We start from the raw sequence: 20,854 nt of genomic DNA on the forward strand, positions 1-20,854 counted from the left end.
CTAGATCAGTGTTTCTGTATGGTTTTATTTTTTAAAAATAGCTCTGTTTACTATATCAGGTCATAACTGCCAGTTTACTATAATGGAGAGCAGATCAAAGCCGATCCTGTCCAGCCAGCTAGTGCATGCAGTGGCTGGTGTCTTTGGTCTCCCAATGGAATGGGAGAGCTCGAGAGAGTGGCGGAAGGCAGTGGTGGGGAGGGGGATGTCCCCTCCCAACACTCATAATAGTAATCTAGCAGCTGGAAAGCCAGTTGGATTGCTATTACAAGAAAGCCAACCGTCGGCTCTAAAAAATGGTACCAGGATGATGCCTGCAGTGGCAGGTACAGGTGCGAACTGACCATTCAAGCACTTGGGCACTGCCCGAGTGCCCAGGGTCAGTAGGGGGCCCCTAGAGATGCTATTGATACCTTTCACAGGCTTTTTTGGGTGTGGTTTGAGTGTTCGCGAGGATACAGGGGCCCCATAATTTCCTATTGCCCGGGGCCCCATGAGTTGTTAGTCCGCCCCTGGGCAGGTATTACTCCAGTATAGACACAAAGTCCAGTGATGTACCTGTACATTGTTGGATGCGAAATGGTTAAGGTGACCAGATTTTGAAAATTAAATCTGGGAACACTCTGCTGACCTTATCCACTTTAACTAAGGGTGGGATAGGCGTGGAGCAGAGGTTGTGGTAATAGCAGCATGTGAAGTGCACTACACCAAATGTTCGGTGTGACCAAATTGTGCTAACAGTGGGGAGGGCTTAAAGGAGTATGGTTTAACCACTTTCCCACCACCCTATAGCCGATATACTTCTACAGGGCGGCAGGGGTGTGTAAAATCATGTGTATATATGTGATTTAGCATTTTCGGATAGGGGGGTCACGCGAGGTGCGCGCACCCTACCTGCACCACCTTTCGCGGCCTCAGCTGTCAAACACTCACCGACACCCGGTGATCTAGGAGCATTACCGAAGGGGGAGAGAACTGTATGTAAACAATACAGTTCGCTCCCCTGTCAGCTCCTGTACATTGCTCTGCATGGCTCTGCATAGCAGAGCCATGCAGAGCAGTGTGCGTACAGTGAAATACACACACATAGCACACAGTAAAACAGCACAAAGCACACAGTTAACCCGTTGACCCGTTAACCCCTTCCTGCCCAGTGCCATTGGTACATTAGTACAGTGTCAGTGCTTTTTATTAGCACTGATCACTCTACTGGTGTCACTGGGGATGTCAGTGACACCATGTCAGTGACACCCTGTCAGAATGCCTGCTGCAGTCCTGCAGTCCCGCTATAAGTTGCTGATCGCCGCCATTACTAGTAAAAAGAAAATTAAAAAAAAAACAGTATATATACCGCCATTTGTAGACTCTATAACTTTCATGTACACCAATTAATTTACACATATTGGGAATTTTTGTAGAAAAAACATGTAGCAGAATACATTTTGGCCTACATTTATGCCGAAGTTTGATTTTTTGCATTTTTTTACTGGACATGTTTAATAGCAATAAGGTAAAAAATATGTGTGTTTTTCTCAAAATTGTTGGTCTTTTTTTTACAGCGCAAAAAATTCAAAACTCACAGGCGATGAAATACCACCAAAAGAAAGCTCTATTTGTGGGGAAAAAAAGAACGTAAATTTCATTTGGGGACAGCATTGCAAGACTGCAAAATTGTCAGTTGATGTAACACAGCGCCGAAATGCAAAAAATGGCCTGGTCAGGAAGTGGGGTAAATCCTCTGGAGGGCAAGTGGTTGATAACACCTGAGCCTACTTTGCTCTGTGTCAAGAGAGTAGGCCAGGTGTGTACTACAGATTACCATCACAAACAAGGGCATGGCAGCAAATGATCCATATCCTCCCACAATGAACTCTGCACAAGTGGGGAGGGACTGGGAAGATCACATAATATCATCTTGTGACATCCCTGGACACAGCCGGGAGTAGACACATCTCTCCCCTCCCTCCTCTTACTCCAGGTCATTCGCAAAAATATTGCCAAGATGGATTGCCCTGCAGGTGCCTGGGCCGAGAACACCATTAATAAATCTGGAAAGAAATCAGGAACACGTTATTTTAATAAAGGATGAAACTGAGTACATTTTTTTCCCTGGGACAGTCCCCTAATATCTGGGACTGTCTCTAGAAACCGGGGAAATCTGGTCACCCTTTTTCAGATTTGCCTGAAATCATTTAGAAAATTCATTGACAGGTGCATTTGAACTGTAGTTCACTTCCTTAGGACCTGCATTTGACTTGCTTCAAGCAGGTTTTGCATTCCAATAGAATTGTATGGGAGTGCTAAACCCACTTGAAGCCTATTGTCACAGGCCCTTAAACAAGCTGGAGAAGACTGGATGCCACTGTTTTAGGAACAAATATTGAAATACCTACCATAAAATATTTGATGTTTTCTTTCATGAAAAAAAAAAAAATTATACACATACAGTATATTTCATTGTATATTAAAGTCATTCAATTGCCTGCTAAATGGACCAGTCTGAAAACTCTAAAACAGTGCAAGGACAAATATTATTTTATTAAAACAATGTTGTAATTTCTCTTTGTGGTTGTACATTGCCGGTTCATAGTCCCTTTAAAACTTCACTGAGAACTGTCCTTGAATACACTGATGTAGAAAGCATGTTTGATGAGCTAATTTCTTAATCAAAGAACGAAAATATGTGACCGTGCATATGATTTAGCTCAGTCACCTAGATAAGAGTTACAGTATTATTACAGAATATTGATGACCTCGATCAATTAGCAGTTGATGGAACTTCATCACAGTAAACTAAAAAGGACAAAATCCATAACTGCTGGCGTTATTTTTAAAGTTATCTGAGAACTCGACTGAAAATGAATATACCTGATAGAAATAACAGCATGTCACTAGTAATAAGGTGAATGAGGGTTTGCTACAGGGTAGTCAACCGTATTATGTTTCATTCAACCTCATCACTAATGTAAAGGGCAAATTATGGGGGCTCAACTCTGTACGTACATGTTTAATCCCCATTTCAGCATTAACTCTTCAGCTTTGGTACATTAATGCACATGCAATTTTCCAAATCAAAACAGAATGAAAAACAGTGTAACAATGAAAATGCTGCTCCAGGTTCCTCCAGTGCTGGTTAGATGACCAAACAGCCAAGACATTTGCTCACATGATTTATTCTGAAGGGAAACATCAGCCAATCAGCTTCACTCCTCCATTTTTGGCAGACACATGAAATTATTGTCTAGGCTTTTAATTATGTGAGCAGCACTGGAGAGAATCTGGAGCAGCATGCTGGTTCTTAATCCATCCCAACATGACTATTATTCAGCTATTGTGCACCAAGCTAGTTGGACAAAGACATGGTTTGATGAGTTTAGTGGCCTGCAAAGAGCCCTGACCTCAACCCTATTAAACACCTTTATGATCATTTGGAATGTCAATTGGGAGCCATGTCTTCTTATACAGCATCAGAACCTGATCTCACAAATACATTTTGGCACAAACACACACCAAGAAACGTGGAGGTTATTAAATCCGGGGGCAACTTGTTATGAATGTCCATTGTTCTGGAAAGGGATATCCAAAAAGCTCATATAGATGTGATGTAAAGTAGCTTAAAGTTAACTTTTGAGGTTTATAGAAAAAGACCTCTGGTAAATACGAACAAACATGACAGTAGCATCTTCAAAAAAAGTGTTTTATTTTAAAGCTGATTACTGTTTTAAAATCATAAAAACTTTCCAGTATACCATTCCCAAATCTGGGGGCCTAACCTGGAAACTAGGTTAGCTGGCAACCATGTGAATGAAAGTCTCAGGCAATTTAGCTGTAATAAAAGACCCCATTGCCACACTACACGTCAGGATATGCAGTTATAAAGCAGCATTATATTTTACTCACTTGAGAATTTTCAGTGGAATAGATGTATCCTTGATGGCCACAATTACACCACCATGGTCCAAATACAAAATATGATGTTCTTCTTCAAAGACCTGTGTGAAAATACAAATGTGCACAAAGTTAATATATAACAGTTCATGGTTTTAAAGGACCACTATTGTAGAACATTTTCTATTTTGATTTTTTTTGTTTATAAACGCCTTTATTTATATTTTCTCTACATTTATATTGCAGACCAAAGTGTTCAACATTTTAAGTGTATCTATGGTCAAAATGTAAATTTATATATTCAGTTCTGCATTGCACTTCAATTATATCTAGCCTACTACTATTAATCTGAAGGATCGTAATGTTTGTAAACGTACTTTGTGAAGATCCTCAAACATTTACTACCTTGACTTCTGAATTCACTATGCCCTGTGAGTAGGCAGTGCTGTGTCACACTTTTCACAAAGCCTGCCTTCTGAACTACAGAGGTGCTGGGAGGAGGAGTTTCAGGATCAAAGCCTGTAGGCAGGAAGGTACCATGGGATATGTAGTCCTTAGAAATGGAAGGTAAACAGCAGAGGAGAAGCTGAAACGCATGCAGGGGATTTGGGACATTGTGGGGAAAGATGGCCACCAGATAGACAGGACTCAAAACATGAAACTGATCCATCCATCCTCGCTCATCCATGTCTTTATGGACCTTGCTTTGTGAACTGATGCGCAATCATGTTGGAACAGGAAGGGGCCATCCCCAAACTGTTCCCACAAAGTTGGGAGCATGAAATTGTCCAAAATGTCTTGGTATGCTGACGCCTTAAGAGTTCCCTTCACTGGAACTAAGGGGCCAAGCCCAACCCCTGAAAAACAACCCCACACCATAATCCCCCCTCCACCAAACTTTACACTTAGCACAATGCAGTCAGGCAAGTACCATTCTCCCTGCAACCACCAAACCCAGACACGTCCATTGGATTGCCAGACAGAGAAGTGCAATTGGTCACTGCTCTAGAGTCCAGTGGTGGTGTGCTTTACACCACTTCATCCGAAGCTTTGCATTGCACTTGGTAATGTAAACCTTGAATGCAGCAGCTCGGCCATGGAAACCCTTTCCATGAAGCTCTCTACGCATTGTTGTTGTGCTAATCTGAAGACCACACGAAGTTTGGAGGTCTTTACCTATTGACTCTGCAGACAGTTGGCAACTTCTGCACACTGTGCGCTTCAGCATGTGCTGACCCTGCTCTGTCATTTTACGTGGCCTACCACTTTGTGGCTGAGTTGCTGTTGTTCCCAGTTGCTTCCACTTTGCTATAATATCACTAACAGTTGACTGTCGAATATTTTGTAGCAAGAAAATTTCACGGATGGATTGCACAGGTGGCAACCTACCACGGTACCACAGTTGAATTCACTGAGCTCCTGAAAGCGACCCTTTCTTTCACAAATGTGTGTAGCAGTCTGCATGCCTAGGTGCTTGATTTTATACACCTTTGGCCATGGAGGTGATTGGAACACCTGAATCCAATGATTTGGAGGGGTGTCCCATACTTTTGACAATATAGTGCATGTGTGCTTGCTGAACACCCACCGCTACCACCGCCCAACCCACAGTTTGTTCATTTATGCTCAAACCTTGCCAATGTGTCCAAAATTGCCCGCCTCTTATTGGAAAGCAACAAGATTTTGTTTTTAGTTTGTTGGAAATTTTGCTCATTCAGTAAAATTGGACATGAAAACATGTCTACCAATCAGTATTCCAATTCATCCCAAAGTTGTTCAGAAGAGAAGAGATCAGAAATCTCCATATCAACCTCATCAGTCTATGTCTTTATGGTACTTGTGCACCTGAATGCAATCATTTGGAGGCTTGTTCCCACATTTTTGGCCATATACTATATAGTATGTGGGAGGAGTTGACACAGAGAACTGAGGAAAGTCAGCGAACCATCTTATGCCACAGAAACATAGTATAATATAGGTATAGGCCCAATACTGAGCACCAAAATACATACAGCCTGCACATCCCACATAAAGCATTGTACTATAAATTAGCCTTCTTCAACCAGGGTGCCTTGGCACCCTGGGGTTCCTTCAGGAGAAAATCCTGGGGTTTTTTCAGGAGTGCCTTGACAAAATGCCTAAAAATTGCCCAAAAACTGTATATAAGTAAGTGGATGGATCAAGCCTGCCTTTTAGTTACACAAAGTCACAGGTTTTCATTTTGCACCATTGCAACCTTCTATCCGCCAATGTCTTAACAACCAATGACATCATTGGTTAATAAGGAGGACGACGGGTACCTGCACAGCATCCTTGTTTGCCCCTCCCCTGAGTGAGGGAGGGAAACTGAGGGATAAGAGAAACACTGGAATGCTAATCAGTACCAGTGTGCAAAGGTGCGTTTGCTTTGGAAGAATAAATCACTTCTAACATTGGGTGTACTACATGTGTGGATGTTGTTGCGTTATGTAAAACTATTAGTTTAGTTTTTTACATTTTAGAATGGGGTGCCTTGAGATTGTGCATCCTTTTAAAGTGTGTATTGACTGAAAAAAAAAGTTAAGAAACATTGCTATAGATTTCTATAAGTATACTATTTTTAGAAATTCAATTATTCATTATGCCTTGGCTGGCTGTATTAGTTTACATAGTTGAGAATTAATTTTACTGTAATGCACCTGTACTGTATAGAAACTTTTCTTTTTATTTTTTTAATGTTCTAGGATTTTTTCATTTTATTTCTTTGTAAACAGTTTAGTGCATGGCGGGTCTCATCCACATTTATGGGGTGTAAGTAGGGTCAACATTAAACAACTATAGCAGATGCCATTGTTTTAATGGAAAACCTCCTATTTAAAGACATGGACACTTTCAGGGATGCAACCCTGACATAAAAGCACCCTCTACACTGTATATGTGATAAGAGACACGTATGCAGAGCAGCGTTTTTGTTCCCAGGAATTTAAGCTGGCCATATAATAGTAAAATTGTGTTCAACAGTTTTTATTTTAAGAACGTTTGTTTAATTTTAAATGATTAGTTGGGTCAAATTAGCATTTGTGTTCGACCGCAGTGATGAGAAAATTCACAAGAAGGAAAAGTTTTATCGAACAAACAAATTTCTAGCAGTGTATGTGGTTTTTAATTGCGAAAGCCCCTTCACTCCAAAATTGGATGTTAAAAGGAAGCGAAATCTCGAATTACTTTCTAATGACATTTGTCAAGTCATTGAATGTACTGAGAATTTTACTATGAATGTTAATATTCGTGCTGGAACATCTACAATTGTATGGCCAATTTTAGCATCAAACACCTCATTAATTTCACTGTCAGCTTTCACACACCAGCAATAAATTAGTATTTCTGCTTTGTGGGTGAATTGTATAGCTAAGGGTCTCATTCACAGAGGCATACCTATCTGTATACCCATACAAGTGACTGCTTTTGCCTGCGCGGGATGCACAGGTTTTCCATTCTCATGTCTATTGGGATGCAGCGACTGCACAGACACAACCTCTGGTCCCAATTTAACAGCTGTTCAGGTGCTGGGGCATCTCCCCAAATGCACACTGTCTGTAAATGGGGACACACACCTGCAAAGCTGTGATTTTGGGACCAGAGGCTGTGTCCGTACAGCCACTGCATCCAAAAAGACATGAATGGCACTGCCTGCACGTTGATGCATGGAAAACATTTGCAGGCAAAGGCAGCCGCTTGTATTGGTGTACAGATAGGTATGCCTCTGTGACCTTTAGCTATAGAATGCCTGCACAAGGATGCATAGGGCACCCTGGGCCCTTTAGAACGCATCAGAATTTTAACCACTTGCTGCAGTCATGAACGTGGTACTGTTTATTTCAGCCGGCATTCGGTTGTTTTATAAATGTGATCCGGGTGTTTGTAAAGCTGCCTGATTTTGCTGTGCTGTGAAACGCCTTGTTAGGCTCTTTGTAAGATCAATAAAATTAAATGAAAAAGTGTAAAAAGAAATAAATAAAAAGCATTGAAAAAAATTTAAAAATCATTAAAAAAAATATTTGCACCACGCATGTGAAGTATCACCGCAAACATGAGTGATAACAAGAATTTGAAGACTATCATTCACAATTTACTCTAAACTGATAATCCGTAAAGGTTTTAAAAGCGTTAATTTTTAGGTACCGTTGTTTGTCACCATTTCATGGATGTATACAATTTTAAATCTTGACATGTTTGGTATCAGTTTACTTGATGCAACATCCTCTTTTATATTTTACTGAAAAATAAATTGTGTGTGTGTGTATGTACTAAAATTCATTTTAGTGTATTTTTTCATGAAAATTTGCATTTGATAAATGGTTGAGCAAATATTGCTTGACATACAAAATTGCAACAGCCACCATTTTGTTCTCCAGGGCCTCTGCTTTCAGAAAATATCTAATGTATTGGGATTCTAGGTAATTTTCTAGCAAAAAAATACTGATTTTAACATGAGTGAAAACATTTAAAATTGCCCCAGACAGTAGGTGGTTAAAGAACGGCTGTCACTGAGAAGTACATTACCAAAGTCTGCATTTTAAAATGCACCTATTATGTGCTGTGGACAGAGTTACAGAGCTGGAGGGACACACGTATGATACAGCAACCAGAGGATACAGCACATAGCAGAGAGACATGGATGTCTGACACATACAGAAATCTCAGATGCTGAACATTCAGTGAAAGAGTGAAGATCGGCCTCAGCATCTGAGATATTTTGACTGCATTTTAAAATGTTGTCCTTGTCCACATTCTTCCAGCACCATTGTCTCTTAAAGGGCCCTTGTGTTTGAATGGATCTCGCTCGGGGGTGTATTGAACAGCATCTAAAAATCGATGCTGGCTACAGTATCTCTCAAGGCTGCAGCTTCCCTGATTTTTAGCAAAGCCCAGAGCACAACAAGATACTTGTTATGGTAGTAACTAACCAAGAGATTCAAACGTTGCATTATTCACCTCCAGTCTAGAGATTTTCTGCATTGCACTTCTTTTTCAACATGAATATAGTCACCCTCTAACACGAAGTCAGATCAAAAGAAAAAAAAAAAAAGATTAAGTGTCGCGCTCAACCATGCAGGAGCCTCTGGTGATAATGGGTCCTATGTTCTGCCACGACTCTTAAAGCTGCTCAGTGGTCTCCACCGACACACCTGGTTATAGATTGTAGGTAGCTCACACCTGTGTTAAATATTAGTCTGCTACCACTCTAATAATGTGCAGAAAATAGGCCATGGGCAATCGATGATAGGGTAAGTATATTGTAGCAAAGTAGAATAAACACAGTTCACATGCCAATAAACAGATCAAAGAATATGTTGGGTTAATTCACAGGAATGTTAGCCACACCTACAGCCCAGGCCATTTAGCAATAAGGCTAAACCCAATTAAACTAGTATACATAACATTAGACATTAGTAAGAACAACATCAAAGCATTAATGGCACATAGAAATAAAAACCTCACTGTAACTCTTGCCAATGACTATTCAAAAAGTGTCCCAGAGAGTACTCTGCACAAATAGCCCTTTGGTGGGAAGGCGTACACCTTCCTAACAAATGGGTACCACTGGAGGTGACAGCAAAGTACCTGGTGCCTAACTGTCAATGTGGGCCGGCTTTCGTTGGGGCCCTTGTGTTGGTGATGCACATTTACTGTCCCTTTAAGACTCTACACAAGGGATGGATGATGGGCTGTTCAGGTAGGGGCAATCTCAGTTAGCATTAACTGTTGGCAGCAAGGGTTAAAGCTCAGTAGTTCCGCTCACCTGATCAGGTTCTTACAAGGCTCAGTCTCTATTCTCCAGACCCAGCTTAGCAAACAATATTTCTGCAGCACAGTCCTCAGGCTCCTCTGGATCCTCCGGAGACAGCAAAAGCACCCAATCTGAGTACAGGCTCTGTCCTTTCTAATGCAATGCACAGACCCCAGCAACTGTTCTGCACTGTACTGTTCCCCATGCTGGTTTGATCAGATCCCTGCACGTTTGCCCAGGAAAAGTCCTTTTCTGTGCAGAGGATCCTGGGTATTGAATTCCACAGCTCAAGAGTCTCTATTCACTTGTTCCTTTAAGGTCTACAGTTCCCATGATCCTTGCATGATCCCATCCCATGATCCTTGCATCTGCATGTTGTCTCCCTGCCTCTGATTAGTTCAGGTCCTTTGCAAACAAGAAGGAGGGGGTAGGAGCGAGCTGGGAAATTTCACACAGAGCTGCCTCTGTCAGCTGCAGTGAGAGAGGGGAGAGAAGCTAGCCAAATTCATCTCCCCTTGTATTGCTGATCATTTTACTGCCACTGGGGGGATGTGGGGGGCAAGGGATCACATAGCCGGCTGCACCCAGATACACAGGAAAAAATACTTGAAAAAAATATTATTTTTCAAACCAGGATTTAGTGTCACTTTAATTTGTATATTTTATATCTGCCTAGAGTTCTGTTTTAATGACCTTGTTCATAATGAATCTGTGACTATAATAAGCTGGCAGGGAGAGATTATAATACTAATCAGCCAGGTTCAAAAACTTGGAGAATATTGCAAATACATGGAAATCTCCTCATCACCATAGACGCAACAGCAGTAAAACCAATCTTGCGCTGAGTTACTGATACTTGCAAAGCTTTAGCGACCACTTAAGATCATATTAACACTCTGCAAATTTTTATTATGAATACAGAGGTAAGGTGGGGGTAGGGGGAAGTATAATCATTACCTAAAAAGATCTTAAGACAAAGTTTAGAAAAACTGCTAAGCCCAGTAAGGTGATCCTTGGAGCCAGCACTTTTTTCCATCCTTTTTATTTTCTGCTCTTGTTTGTTTTGGATTGATACTTTGTTTGACAGCACTAAAGCAGTCATGAAGCAGCTGCCGCTATCTGCGACTTTAAAGAATGACACATTAATACGCATAGAGGTGATGACAATCGGCTTAATCTTCACCAGTTCCTAAATCTTCTTCGCCCCCTCCTCGTCCTCTTACTGCCAAGAGGGACATTCTTGCAGACAGGAGGATTTTGGAAAGGCAGGCTCTTTTAGGGAGCTGGCAGCCACTCTACAATTGTTCCTCATCTGCTCTGAATGATCTGTCAGCTTGGTTTAAGAGCTTAAAACAATTGAGAAGTTTCTCACAGCCCTGAATCTATTTACTTTTATATTCTTACCAGATATTACTCCACATTACTCCACTAGAATTAGTAGCAGGGTTGTAAGCATATGATGGAACTCCTAACAGAGGAACATTAAGGCCTACTAGCCTGCATTCACATTTGTGTGTCCCTAATGGCACCCCTGCACATCTGCTAACATGCGCGTGTCAAAACTTATGGTATTGCAGTACCATGTGGTTGGGTACGGTGCGATTTTGAAAAAAGGATCAGGGACTTCTGTATCCGCGATTCCTGTGCATAAGGCAGCACAGTAGCTAAATGGTTAGCACTTCCACCTGGCAGTACTAGGGTCATTGGTTCGAATCCCAGCCACGGTACCACCTGCCTGGAGTTTGCATGTTCTCTCTGTGCTTGTGTGGGTTTCCTTCAGGTACTCTGGTTTCCTCCCACACTCCAAAGACATGCTGGTAGGTTAATTGAATCCTGTCTAAATTGGCCCTAGTATGTATATATGGAAGTTAGGGACCTTGGATTGTATACCCCTTGAGGGTTAGGGACTGATGTGAATATATATATATGTAAAGCGCTGCGTAGATTGACGGCTCTATGTAAGTACCTGAAATAAATAAATAAGGCAGTCTACCAAAATAAATGGGCTACCCCCCACATGACTCACGGAAACTTGCTTGCACTTGCAAGGTGTGAACAGAGCCTTGGGGTTCCAAACTCCTTGTTAAAGAACATAAAAACACAGAGCATATTTATTACATCATGCATGTTAATTATGGAGCAACTTGCAAGCAAAAATGTAAGCAGTATTTTTTGGTCTGTTTTGCGAGCAAAGCGGCACATTTTGTCCTGAGCGGTTGTGCAACCAAGTAGCATCTGTCTGCCTATTTTCTCTCTTCTGCCATAACTGCAAGCACCTCTTTTGAAAAATAATTTAACCTCACATCTGTCGCAGAAGCAAAGGAGCATTTGTTAAACTGGCACTGATATACTGATTGTAGCTAAAATTTTATGCAACTTGTGTATGGCTAATAAATCCGCCCTAAACTTGAGATATATAATATTGGATGCAACAAATTAGCAACTGCAATTAAAAACAGTATAAATAAATCTCCTCCAAAGTTGCAATACATATCTGTTTAATGTTTTTTTTACGAATGACAGGTAACACAGCTAACATACAGTATATGTATGTATATCTAGGTTTGTATTTTACAGGTGACCTTTTAGTAATTTAGCAATTCTGCATGAATTGCAAGCCAGCTGATATTTGGCCCGTGTGTAGGGGTACCTGACATTATTACATTATTATTAATCAGGATTTATATAGCACCAACAATTTGTGCAGCACTTAACAAAATGAAGATAGACATAACAGTTACAATACAATTTGGTACAAGAGGAAACAGAGAGCCCTGCTCGTTAGAGCTTACAATCCAAGAGGAAGGGTTGAGTGATACAAAAGTTAATAGCTGTGGGGGATGAGCTGATGGAGGAAATAAAAGGCAGTTAACTACTTAGAAGCAGGATAGGTCTCTTTAAAGAGAAAGGTTTTCAGGGATCATCTAAAGGTGGATAGATTAAGAGATAGCCGGACAGATTGGGTTAGGGCATTCCATAGGATGGGAGAAGCTCCAGAGAAGTCCTGGAGGTGAGCATGGGAGGAGGTGACACGAGATCTAGAGAGCAGAAGGTCTTGGGAGGATGGAAGAGAGAGCGGTTTGGTTGATATTTTGAGACCGATTTGGTGATGTAGCTGGGGGCAGAGTTGTGGGTGGCTTTGTAAGTTGTTGTTAGTATTTTGAATTTTATTCGTTGGGCGAGTGGAAGCCAGTGGAGGGATTGGCAGAGAGGGGTAGCAGACACTGAACTGAACTGGAGGGGGGAAAGCCTATGTAAAGGTAAGCTAACGAAGAGGGAGATGCAGTAGTCGAGGCGAGAGATAACCAGGAAGTGAATTAGCAGCTTTGTGGCCTTGCTTGCCTAATCTGTTCTTCGATAGGCATTAGGGTCTGATAAGTGCACCCCATGATTGAGTTGGAGGGAGCACGTTTTGATGTAACTAGCTCAAGCGCCTGGGAAGAAATACCTGGTGGAGAAAACATTTAGAGAACACTCCATAGGACTTTGTAATGCTTGGGGCATTTGTTGAATTTATTAATTCATTTTTTCATGTTAGAATCTTTTGTCATTTTGATATGTACATTCATTTGAAGGGTGGATTATGTTAGCACTGATTTATTTATTAAATATTTGTTTCAACGCTGTATTTTCTGTATTTGACATTTACTTTGTGGGCTGGCTATACACATACAGCAGCTGTGTCACTTTCACATTTTTGGGGGGTTTAATTCATTATTTTATTCAGTATTATTTTTTATTGCTTATAGCATGGAAGGATATGTTGAGGTTTTGTTTTTTTTACACTTCCATTGTACATTTGAATAATGAGCCATTCATATAATTTCTCTAATGTTTTACATGAAAATATTTTTTTCTATTGGACTTTACATTTCCCTTGCTTAGTGTTCATAGAGTATGCCTCCTATTTAACACGGAGGAATCCTTGAAATAACTTTCAGGTCTCAGAGAACCCCTGCTAATAATTACTGTATTTACAGCTCACTCTACATTATCGTGAAAAGCAAGTTGAGACATAATAAATGAAAGCATAGGCATTACAGTGTACTTAACGTACTTAACACCTACGGCTGATCTATAATACAAATTTATTTTCAGTAATAATAATGAAAGGAAAAGAATATTAGTTAATAATATTTATTAAACCCAAGGAAAGTGAAAACTGTAGTGTTCCTCACTTTGGTGGTCAATGGAAAAGGACTCCTTAGCTTGATGGTCATTGGAGAAGGACTGCTTAGAATGGTGGCCAGTGAAGAAGGACTCCATAGATTGGTTGTCGGTGGAGAAGGACTCCTTAGATTGGTAGTCAGTGGAAAATGACTCTTTAGATTGCTTGATTCTTTTAAATCTGCTAGTATATCTAATACTCCACTCCCCCCAGACTGACAATACTGCTGTCAAAAGTTGCCCCCTGTGCTCCTTCATTCAGAGTGGAGCCACTCTAATACATGAGGTGTATTACTGGTCAGATCACCAGGTGTAAACAGAGGGAAAAAGCCTAAAACAATGAAAATGAATGCAGCCACAGCATCCAAGGATTGGTAAACTGCAATATATTACATTTTTGGTTTTGGGTTTATTGCAGCTTTAAGCTGGGAATAAATGGATAGAAAATCAAGCAAACATTTGAATGAAAATGTAACACAATTGCTCCTCTGCACATTCAATCCTGAAATTATTGTGTGGACAATATACTTACTAATGTCCCAAACATTTTAATTCACTTTCCATTTCAAAGCAACACATTTTGACGTTTGGTTTTTGAATGGATGAAAATGATGTAAAGTGTATACGTGAACCCAGGACCCTGCATTCACTATATCTGGTCTCCCACAGTACACAGGACATGGAAATGCAATTATTTTAGTAAATATAAAATGCTAAATACCTTTTCTCATCAGCAGTTAGAGCAGTCTTGTGACTTCTATCAGTATTAAGCAAAGCACTGGTTAACGCTTGTAGGAGTTTTCATTTTGCTCTAGGAGGATGCAGAACCCCTGACCTCTGTCTGGACAGTGCTTATTGGCCCTGTGCTGATCACATGCACTTTCCCAGGGAAATAAAAACCACTCTATCAATACACACCAAACTGAGCATGTGCAGAGTGACTCCACACAATATGTCTTATCAGGAGATAAGAGGGGGACACTGGAAGAAGGGGAGGATCATAGAAGTCAGGATCAAACAGAGTTTTTACACAATGCAGAGGATTAACCCCCTAGGTTCCACAGTGAGTATAACAAGCATGCTTTGATGCATATACACACTGTTTTTACTGTTGTGGGTTTAGTAACACTTGAAGATAAAAATGCCTTTCAAAAGTTGCTCCCCTCAGCCCCACTTCCTTAAACACTTACCTGATCCTTCTCTCAATCCAGCGCTTTTCCCATCTGCAGCAGCTCTTCTCTTTCTTCGCACAGGTGACTCGGCAGCAGTGGGAGCCATTGGCTCCTGCTGCCATCAGTCAAATTCTGTAAAGAGGGAGTGAGGGGATGAGGCCAAGATGTGCTATATGTGGTTATAGATGCACAAAGCCTTGTCTAGGATTGAGTCCACACATCTACCCCCATAGCAAGACGTTTGCTATGAGCGCAGACCGAGAAGAGGAGGAGTGGACAGTGCCAGCAGGGGACCTCAGGAAGGGAGGTTCAGGCTCACTCTGTGCAATACCATTACACAGAGCAGGTAAGTATGCCATGCTTGTTATTTAAAAAAAAAAAAATAACTTAGTAATTATTTTAGGGCATGTTGAAGTGTCCTCTCAACATATCTCAGTATACATTACCTTGGCATGCCTTAACTGCTTGCCTACTGGGGCAACATTTTATTTTTTTTTCACACATGTCAAAATTAATTAACCCCAAATATTATACATTATCTGAAAGCAGAGGTCATTGAGAATAAAATAGCTGTTGCAGAAGGAGGGGGAGGGACCCTGGTAGCACTACAAAAGTGATCACAGTCCCCCCCCCCCGATCATTTTTACAAGAAAACTGGTCACCGGCTGCTGCAGCCATAATCCTGTTATAACCACTTGCTGACTAGGATGTTTTCTGCTTCAATATTTTTTTATTAATTTCTACCAAGGAACAGACTCATAAACTGCCCACGCAGGGGCTCAAGTATTCAGGTATGGACAGAAACAACAGACATAAGCCGTGTCAATGCCAGAGATATGCCAGGCTATAACCAAGCCATAGGGGTGACCAGAGCATTTTAATACGTACGCTGGTTGGCAAGTGGTTGAAGTGGGAGTTGACTCTAGAATTACTCTATGAGCATTACACAACCATATAACATAGGTTCCTTAATAAGGTGTCCTTTTATGACACAAAGAATAGCTGTGATTCAGAGGATCGCAGCTATTCTCTGGTCATTCACAGTTTATGACACTCAGGAGAACATGTTCAGCTCTTCACTGGAGATCTGTGTTCTCCCTCCAGATTCTCCAGCCCAGAGCTGGAGAATCGGAGGGACTGCAAACTAAGCAGAGATAATTTACCTCTGCTTAGTAAACTGATCTTTTACTGTAATCTCGCGAGATTATAGTAAAATCAGCCGTTTTCCAGTGTTGTAGACCGGTCTCCCTTCATTCGGAGAACTGATCTACATATGCTTCATAAACTGCATTCACAGGAGAACTGTGTTCTCCAAGAATGCCGGAGAACTGAGCAGCAATCTATTACTGCTGGTTCATAAACGGACATCTAAATGCATAGCGCCATGTTTGAATTCCGTTCGAGCTCTGCTTGTCCAGCAATCACCATTGGAAACTACTGGACATTTACCAGTGATACAAAGTAACTCATAGAGTCACTCCTACTCCCTTGGGCAACCTACTTCTTGACAGCATCAGGACACAGAGGAAGTATGTCAGGCTCAGGGGCAGACTGACCATTTGGAAACTCAGCACTGCCCGAGGGCCTGGGGTCAGTAGGGGGCCCCATGAGTTGTCAGTCCGCCCCTGGTCAGGCTTTGAATTCACGAGACCTACTGTAAATAGCATTCGGCTGAACGACAACATGACTTGCAGGGTATCACTAATAAATAGCCGACAGTTTCTAATGCTGATTGCTGAACAACCAGATTACAGACAAAGCCCTCGTATTGTGGCTGTTTAATGTTTATAGGGTAATTCAAGGGTAAGCTTCCACTTTAGGTGATATTTTGAATGCCTTATGCGATGGAGGAGCTTGATGAATCAGGTCATACTCTGGCAAGTACATGAGTTTCATTTAAACTGAAGTTAATGATTGGAAGAATGATAGGCAGATTCAACCCTTGAATTCCTATGTGTCTTTGGATATTCTAATAGTGAGATCACTCTACCATACATCCTGAGTTCTCGTCTACCTGGGACTTTTCCAGCTGCTCCCGTTGCATTCTCACTATATAAAATATATTAAAAATCCAACAGGGAAATTGAGCCCTATAATGGTCACAACAGTTATACAAACTCAGCAGCTCAAACTAAAGTATAACTAAAGGCAAAGCTCTTTATTTAGTTCTGGATAGAGTGGAGAGGTATTTGAGCACCTGTTGAATTTTTAGTGCCCCCGTTATGGAGATTCCTCCTCTCTATTTGTCATGTTTACCATCATCCCCAAGAGTGAAATTAAAGGAAAATCCCAAGTTTTGGGTTGACACCAGGACAGAAACAGAGGGGAAATCTTCCAATGGGGAGGGATATCTTCTCACTTCCTGTTTTGACAATGGAACAGGAAGTAGAGGGAAATCTCCCCAATGGGACACAGAGGGCAAAAACTAAAATCTGTTTTAACCCTACCTTACTCTATCCAAAATGAAAAAAAAAAACTGATCTATTTTAACCCCTCCATGACCAAGGTCAAAATGAGCCTTAACAGCCAAATCGAATTTTGCAGCTTCACATGTGTTAGTAAAGTTGTACAGATCGCGACTACTTTTTGTATCCAGGTAATTATACCTTGTTTTTTTTCAGGACAGTTTGGGCTTTCATTTGGTGGGGAATGTTAATGGATATCTACAGTTTTTTTTAATTATCAAAGGAAAACTGACCCCAAAGTATATTTTTTTATGATTTAGCTGTATATTTTTAGGCCATTACCATAACCCACCACCAAAGAAACTCACTAAATTTTGGTGATATCACATCTGGCTGCGAAATTGTTCTTTGTACCCAGAGCAGGGCCAAGAAATAATAGTATATATTCTATTTGTTTTTTGATTTTTTTTTGTCCTACCTAAAACACACTGACCCTAACACTGCCACTAACGCTAACTGACAATCATACTGACACATATACTGATACTCACTAAACTAGATCAAACTCTGATCTAGTTAATTATTTACTTACAATGTATCTTTTCCTCTTCACAGATGAGAAGGAGCATTGGTGCATGTCTTCACAGTGATCACGGTATTGGAAGCCGCGTCTCCCAGCTCCCAATCTTTCCAATGTGACCCGGAGCTGTCAGTAACAGCTCAGTCTCAGTCCTGGGAGCTTGCAATTGAGCTTACTTCCTGCACCAACACAGGAGACCATATATGCACCACCCAGGAATAAAACCCACTTATTGGATGCCCAATACATTATGTAATGCAGTTGTAAATGGGTTAAGGTATCTCACCAGTAGCATCCGAGAGATGTATAAGACTCTCTCAGGTTGTTTAAGGTCTTTTTCACATGGGGCAGATTCTGTTCTGATCAGCAGGGGATACACTCACAGATTTCTTGCTGATCAGAGCAGAATGGGTGGATGACACATCTGTGTCTGCTCAGTTTCTGCAGAGCAGACATTTATTATTATTTATTTCAGGTACTTATATAGAGCCGTCAACTTAAGTAGCGCTTTACATATACTGTATATTGTACATTCACATCAGTCTCTAACCCTCAAGGGGCATACAAGCTAAAGTCCATAACTCACATTCATACATACACATACTAGGGACAATTTTTTTAGACAGGAGCCAATTAACCTACGGCATGTCTTTGGAAGTGGGAGGAAACCGGAGTACCCAGAGGAAACCCACGCAGTCACAGGGAGAACATGCAAACTCCAGACAGGTGGTCATGGATGGAATTCAAACCAACAACCCTAGTACTGCCAGGCTGAAGTGCTAACCATTTAGCCACTGTGTTGCCCATGGACATGGCCATTGGCAGCGTGGAGTAAAATGCTCTCTGTTTACACCCGACTACCATCCAATCCACCTACGTGGAAGAGGATGGATCCCCTTCCATTTTTGTTTAGCAGATCAGATCAGACATAGGGGTAGGCAGATGTCCGTTTACACCTGCCTGTCCACAGGAATGCATGGATCTTCTGATCAGGCCAGCTTGAAAAACTGACAGGTGGACCTGATTGAATTGCCTGTGTGAAAGACGCCTAAGTCTTCAGCAACTCCCAAAAGCTGAAATATAATTTTGGGTGTGTTGGTTGAATCCTTTGAGTGTTTTGTCAAGTGTTGATCCTGAGATATCCCATGAATTGAAGGTTAGTAATATGGCTTCATTTGGTGTTCGTTTGATGTTTGGTGGAATCCAATACATTTTTCTGTGCTGTCACCCTATTCACTTTTCTTATTGAAAAAGATATTGCATTACATCCCTTGTCTGATTTCTACATTTTCACCTCCTGACTTATTACTTCAGCAAATGTTTAATTGTCAGCATAAAAGTTCCTACTGCCAAGTTAGGCTGGCTTTTCTGTCATCAATCTTTATTCATAACTTGGCATATGTGCAAACGTTTATTACATTCTCGGTAAGTGGAACGCTGCAATTACTGTGACATAAGTAATTCATCTAATAAGGTAACAGTACCCAAAGTAAATATCTGTTTAATAGACTGTAAGTAAGAGGTGGTAGCAGCATTTTCTGTGTGTTTTATGTGTGTGCGTTTTCAAATTCTTTGCCAGCCTTCATTTAGTCTTACACCTTATGAAGCTTGCATTTCACTTTGGCATTATCTTGAACTCGAGACTATGTATACTACCTGATTCTGAGCCCTTGGTGCCAGTTATCTTTCCTGGAATCTTGGTATATAAAATTGCTCCTTGTTAATGTCCTTCTGTGAATACAGCAGGAAGGCCAGAAATCTTGCGTTCCAAATGCATTTAATCCCTAACAATTGTCTGAACTCTGCAATGTTTCACCAATTGAAATTCTCATATCAAATGCCATTGTTCTGATGCTACAATAAATGAGACTTGGGTTGACTCCGCAGCAAAACAAACACAGTAGTAGGGGAAAGATTAGTATTAACAGCTGAGTGCAAAGCAATTTATAAAAATATTTCTCCTACTTCACAGGATCCATCTTTGGTCTCAAAATTTCATTTCACACAACAGCGGGACGCATTGTAGAGCTAAATGATTATCTATATTACTAAGAACCACACGGAACCAATATCTGGTAATATGCTGAATGGGTGGAAGGAGTTCTAGATGTTGCTCATTTTTCTTCATTAAAAGAAAATACTTTTGGTTGCTGCCTTTGTGAACAGCTAAATAGTTGTTTAGTAAAAAGCATACACAGTTATATTGGAATGTGTCTCAAGATGTGTGAAATTAGGAGAACGGGTGCTTGGTGGGGTAGGCTGGATAGGAGGGCAGGGAATTATTCTAGGCTTATGCCTCGTACACACTATAAGAAAATCGTACGAAAATTTTCATACGAGGACCGATCGTCTGATAATCGGATCGTCAGTACACAGCTTTCGAGAGCCGATCACGACAATTCGTACGACAATATCCGAAGGGACAAGCGCAAAAATTTTTCTCGTACGACACCAGATTGCACGATTTTCGTTTAATCAGTACAGTAGTTGTCTGAAAATACAATACAAATACAATGCAATACATGATATCACTTTTGAATTTCTTTTCTTTCAAAGGAGAATTTTCGTATCTTTAGTAACCTTTTCCCTTTCGATGTGAGAATAGCAAGCGAAAAAAAAACAGCTGATCGTTCGTCCGATATTCTCATCGTGTGTACGGGGCATTAGAGTGCTGGAGCTTTAATGTACTTACATAGTTACAGTTAGTCTGGCTGAAAAAAGACAAAAGTCCATTCAGTTCAACCATTTAAAAAAAAAAAAAAAGGTATAATCCTATACCCACAGTTGATTCACAGGAAGGCAAAAAACCCAGCAAAGCATGATCCAATTTGCTCCTGCAGGGAAGAAAATTCCTTTCTGATCCCCCGAGAGG

At 40.8% G+C, this 20,854-nt stretch overlaps 1 protein-coding gene across 2 annotated transcripts in view; it reads right to left on the reverse strand.

Annotated features, from left to right (window-relative positions):
* The window catches only part of SORCS2 (sortilin related VPS10 domain containing receptor 2), a 1,187,504-nt gene that overhangs the window by 152,686 nt on the left and 1,013,964 nt on the right, over positions 1–20,854 (reverse strand). For both annotated transcript variants that reach the window (XM_089691582.1, XM_089691581.1), the window contains exon 13: positions 3,901–3,992. In XM_089691582.1, coding sequence (XP_089547708.1) covers positions 3,901–3,992 — 92 coding nt within the window. The remainder of the gene's footprint in view (positions 1–3,900; positions 3,993–20,854) is intronic.

The sequence above is a fragment of the Staurois parvus genome, unplaced genomic scaffold, assembly GCF_062004578.1.
Source record: "Staurois parvus isolate SC_StPar_1 unplaced genomic scaffold, SC_StPar_1.0 ptg000564l, whole genome shotgun sequence".
In the NCBI taxonomy this organism is placed as follows: Eukaryota; Metazoa; Chordata; class Amphibia; order Anura; family Ranidae; genus Staurois; species Staurois parvus.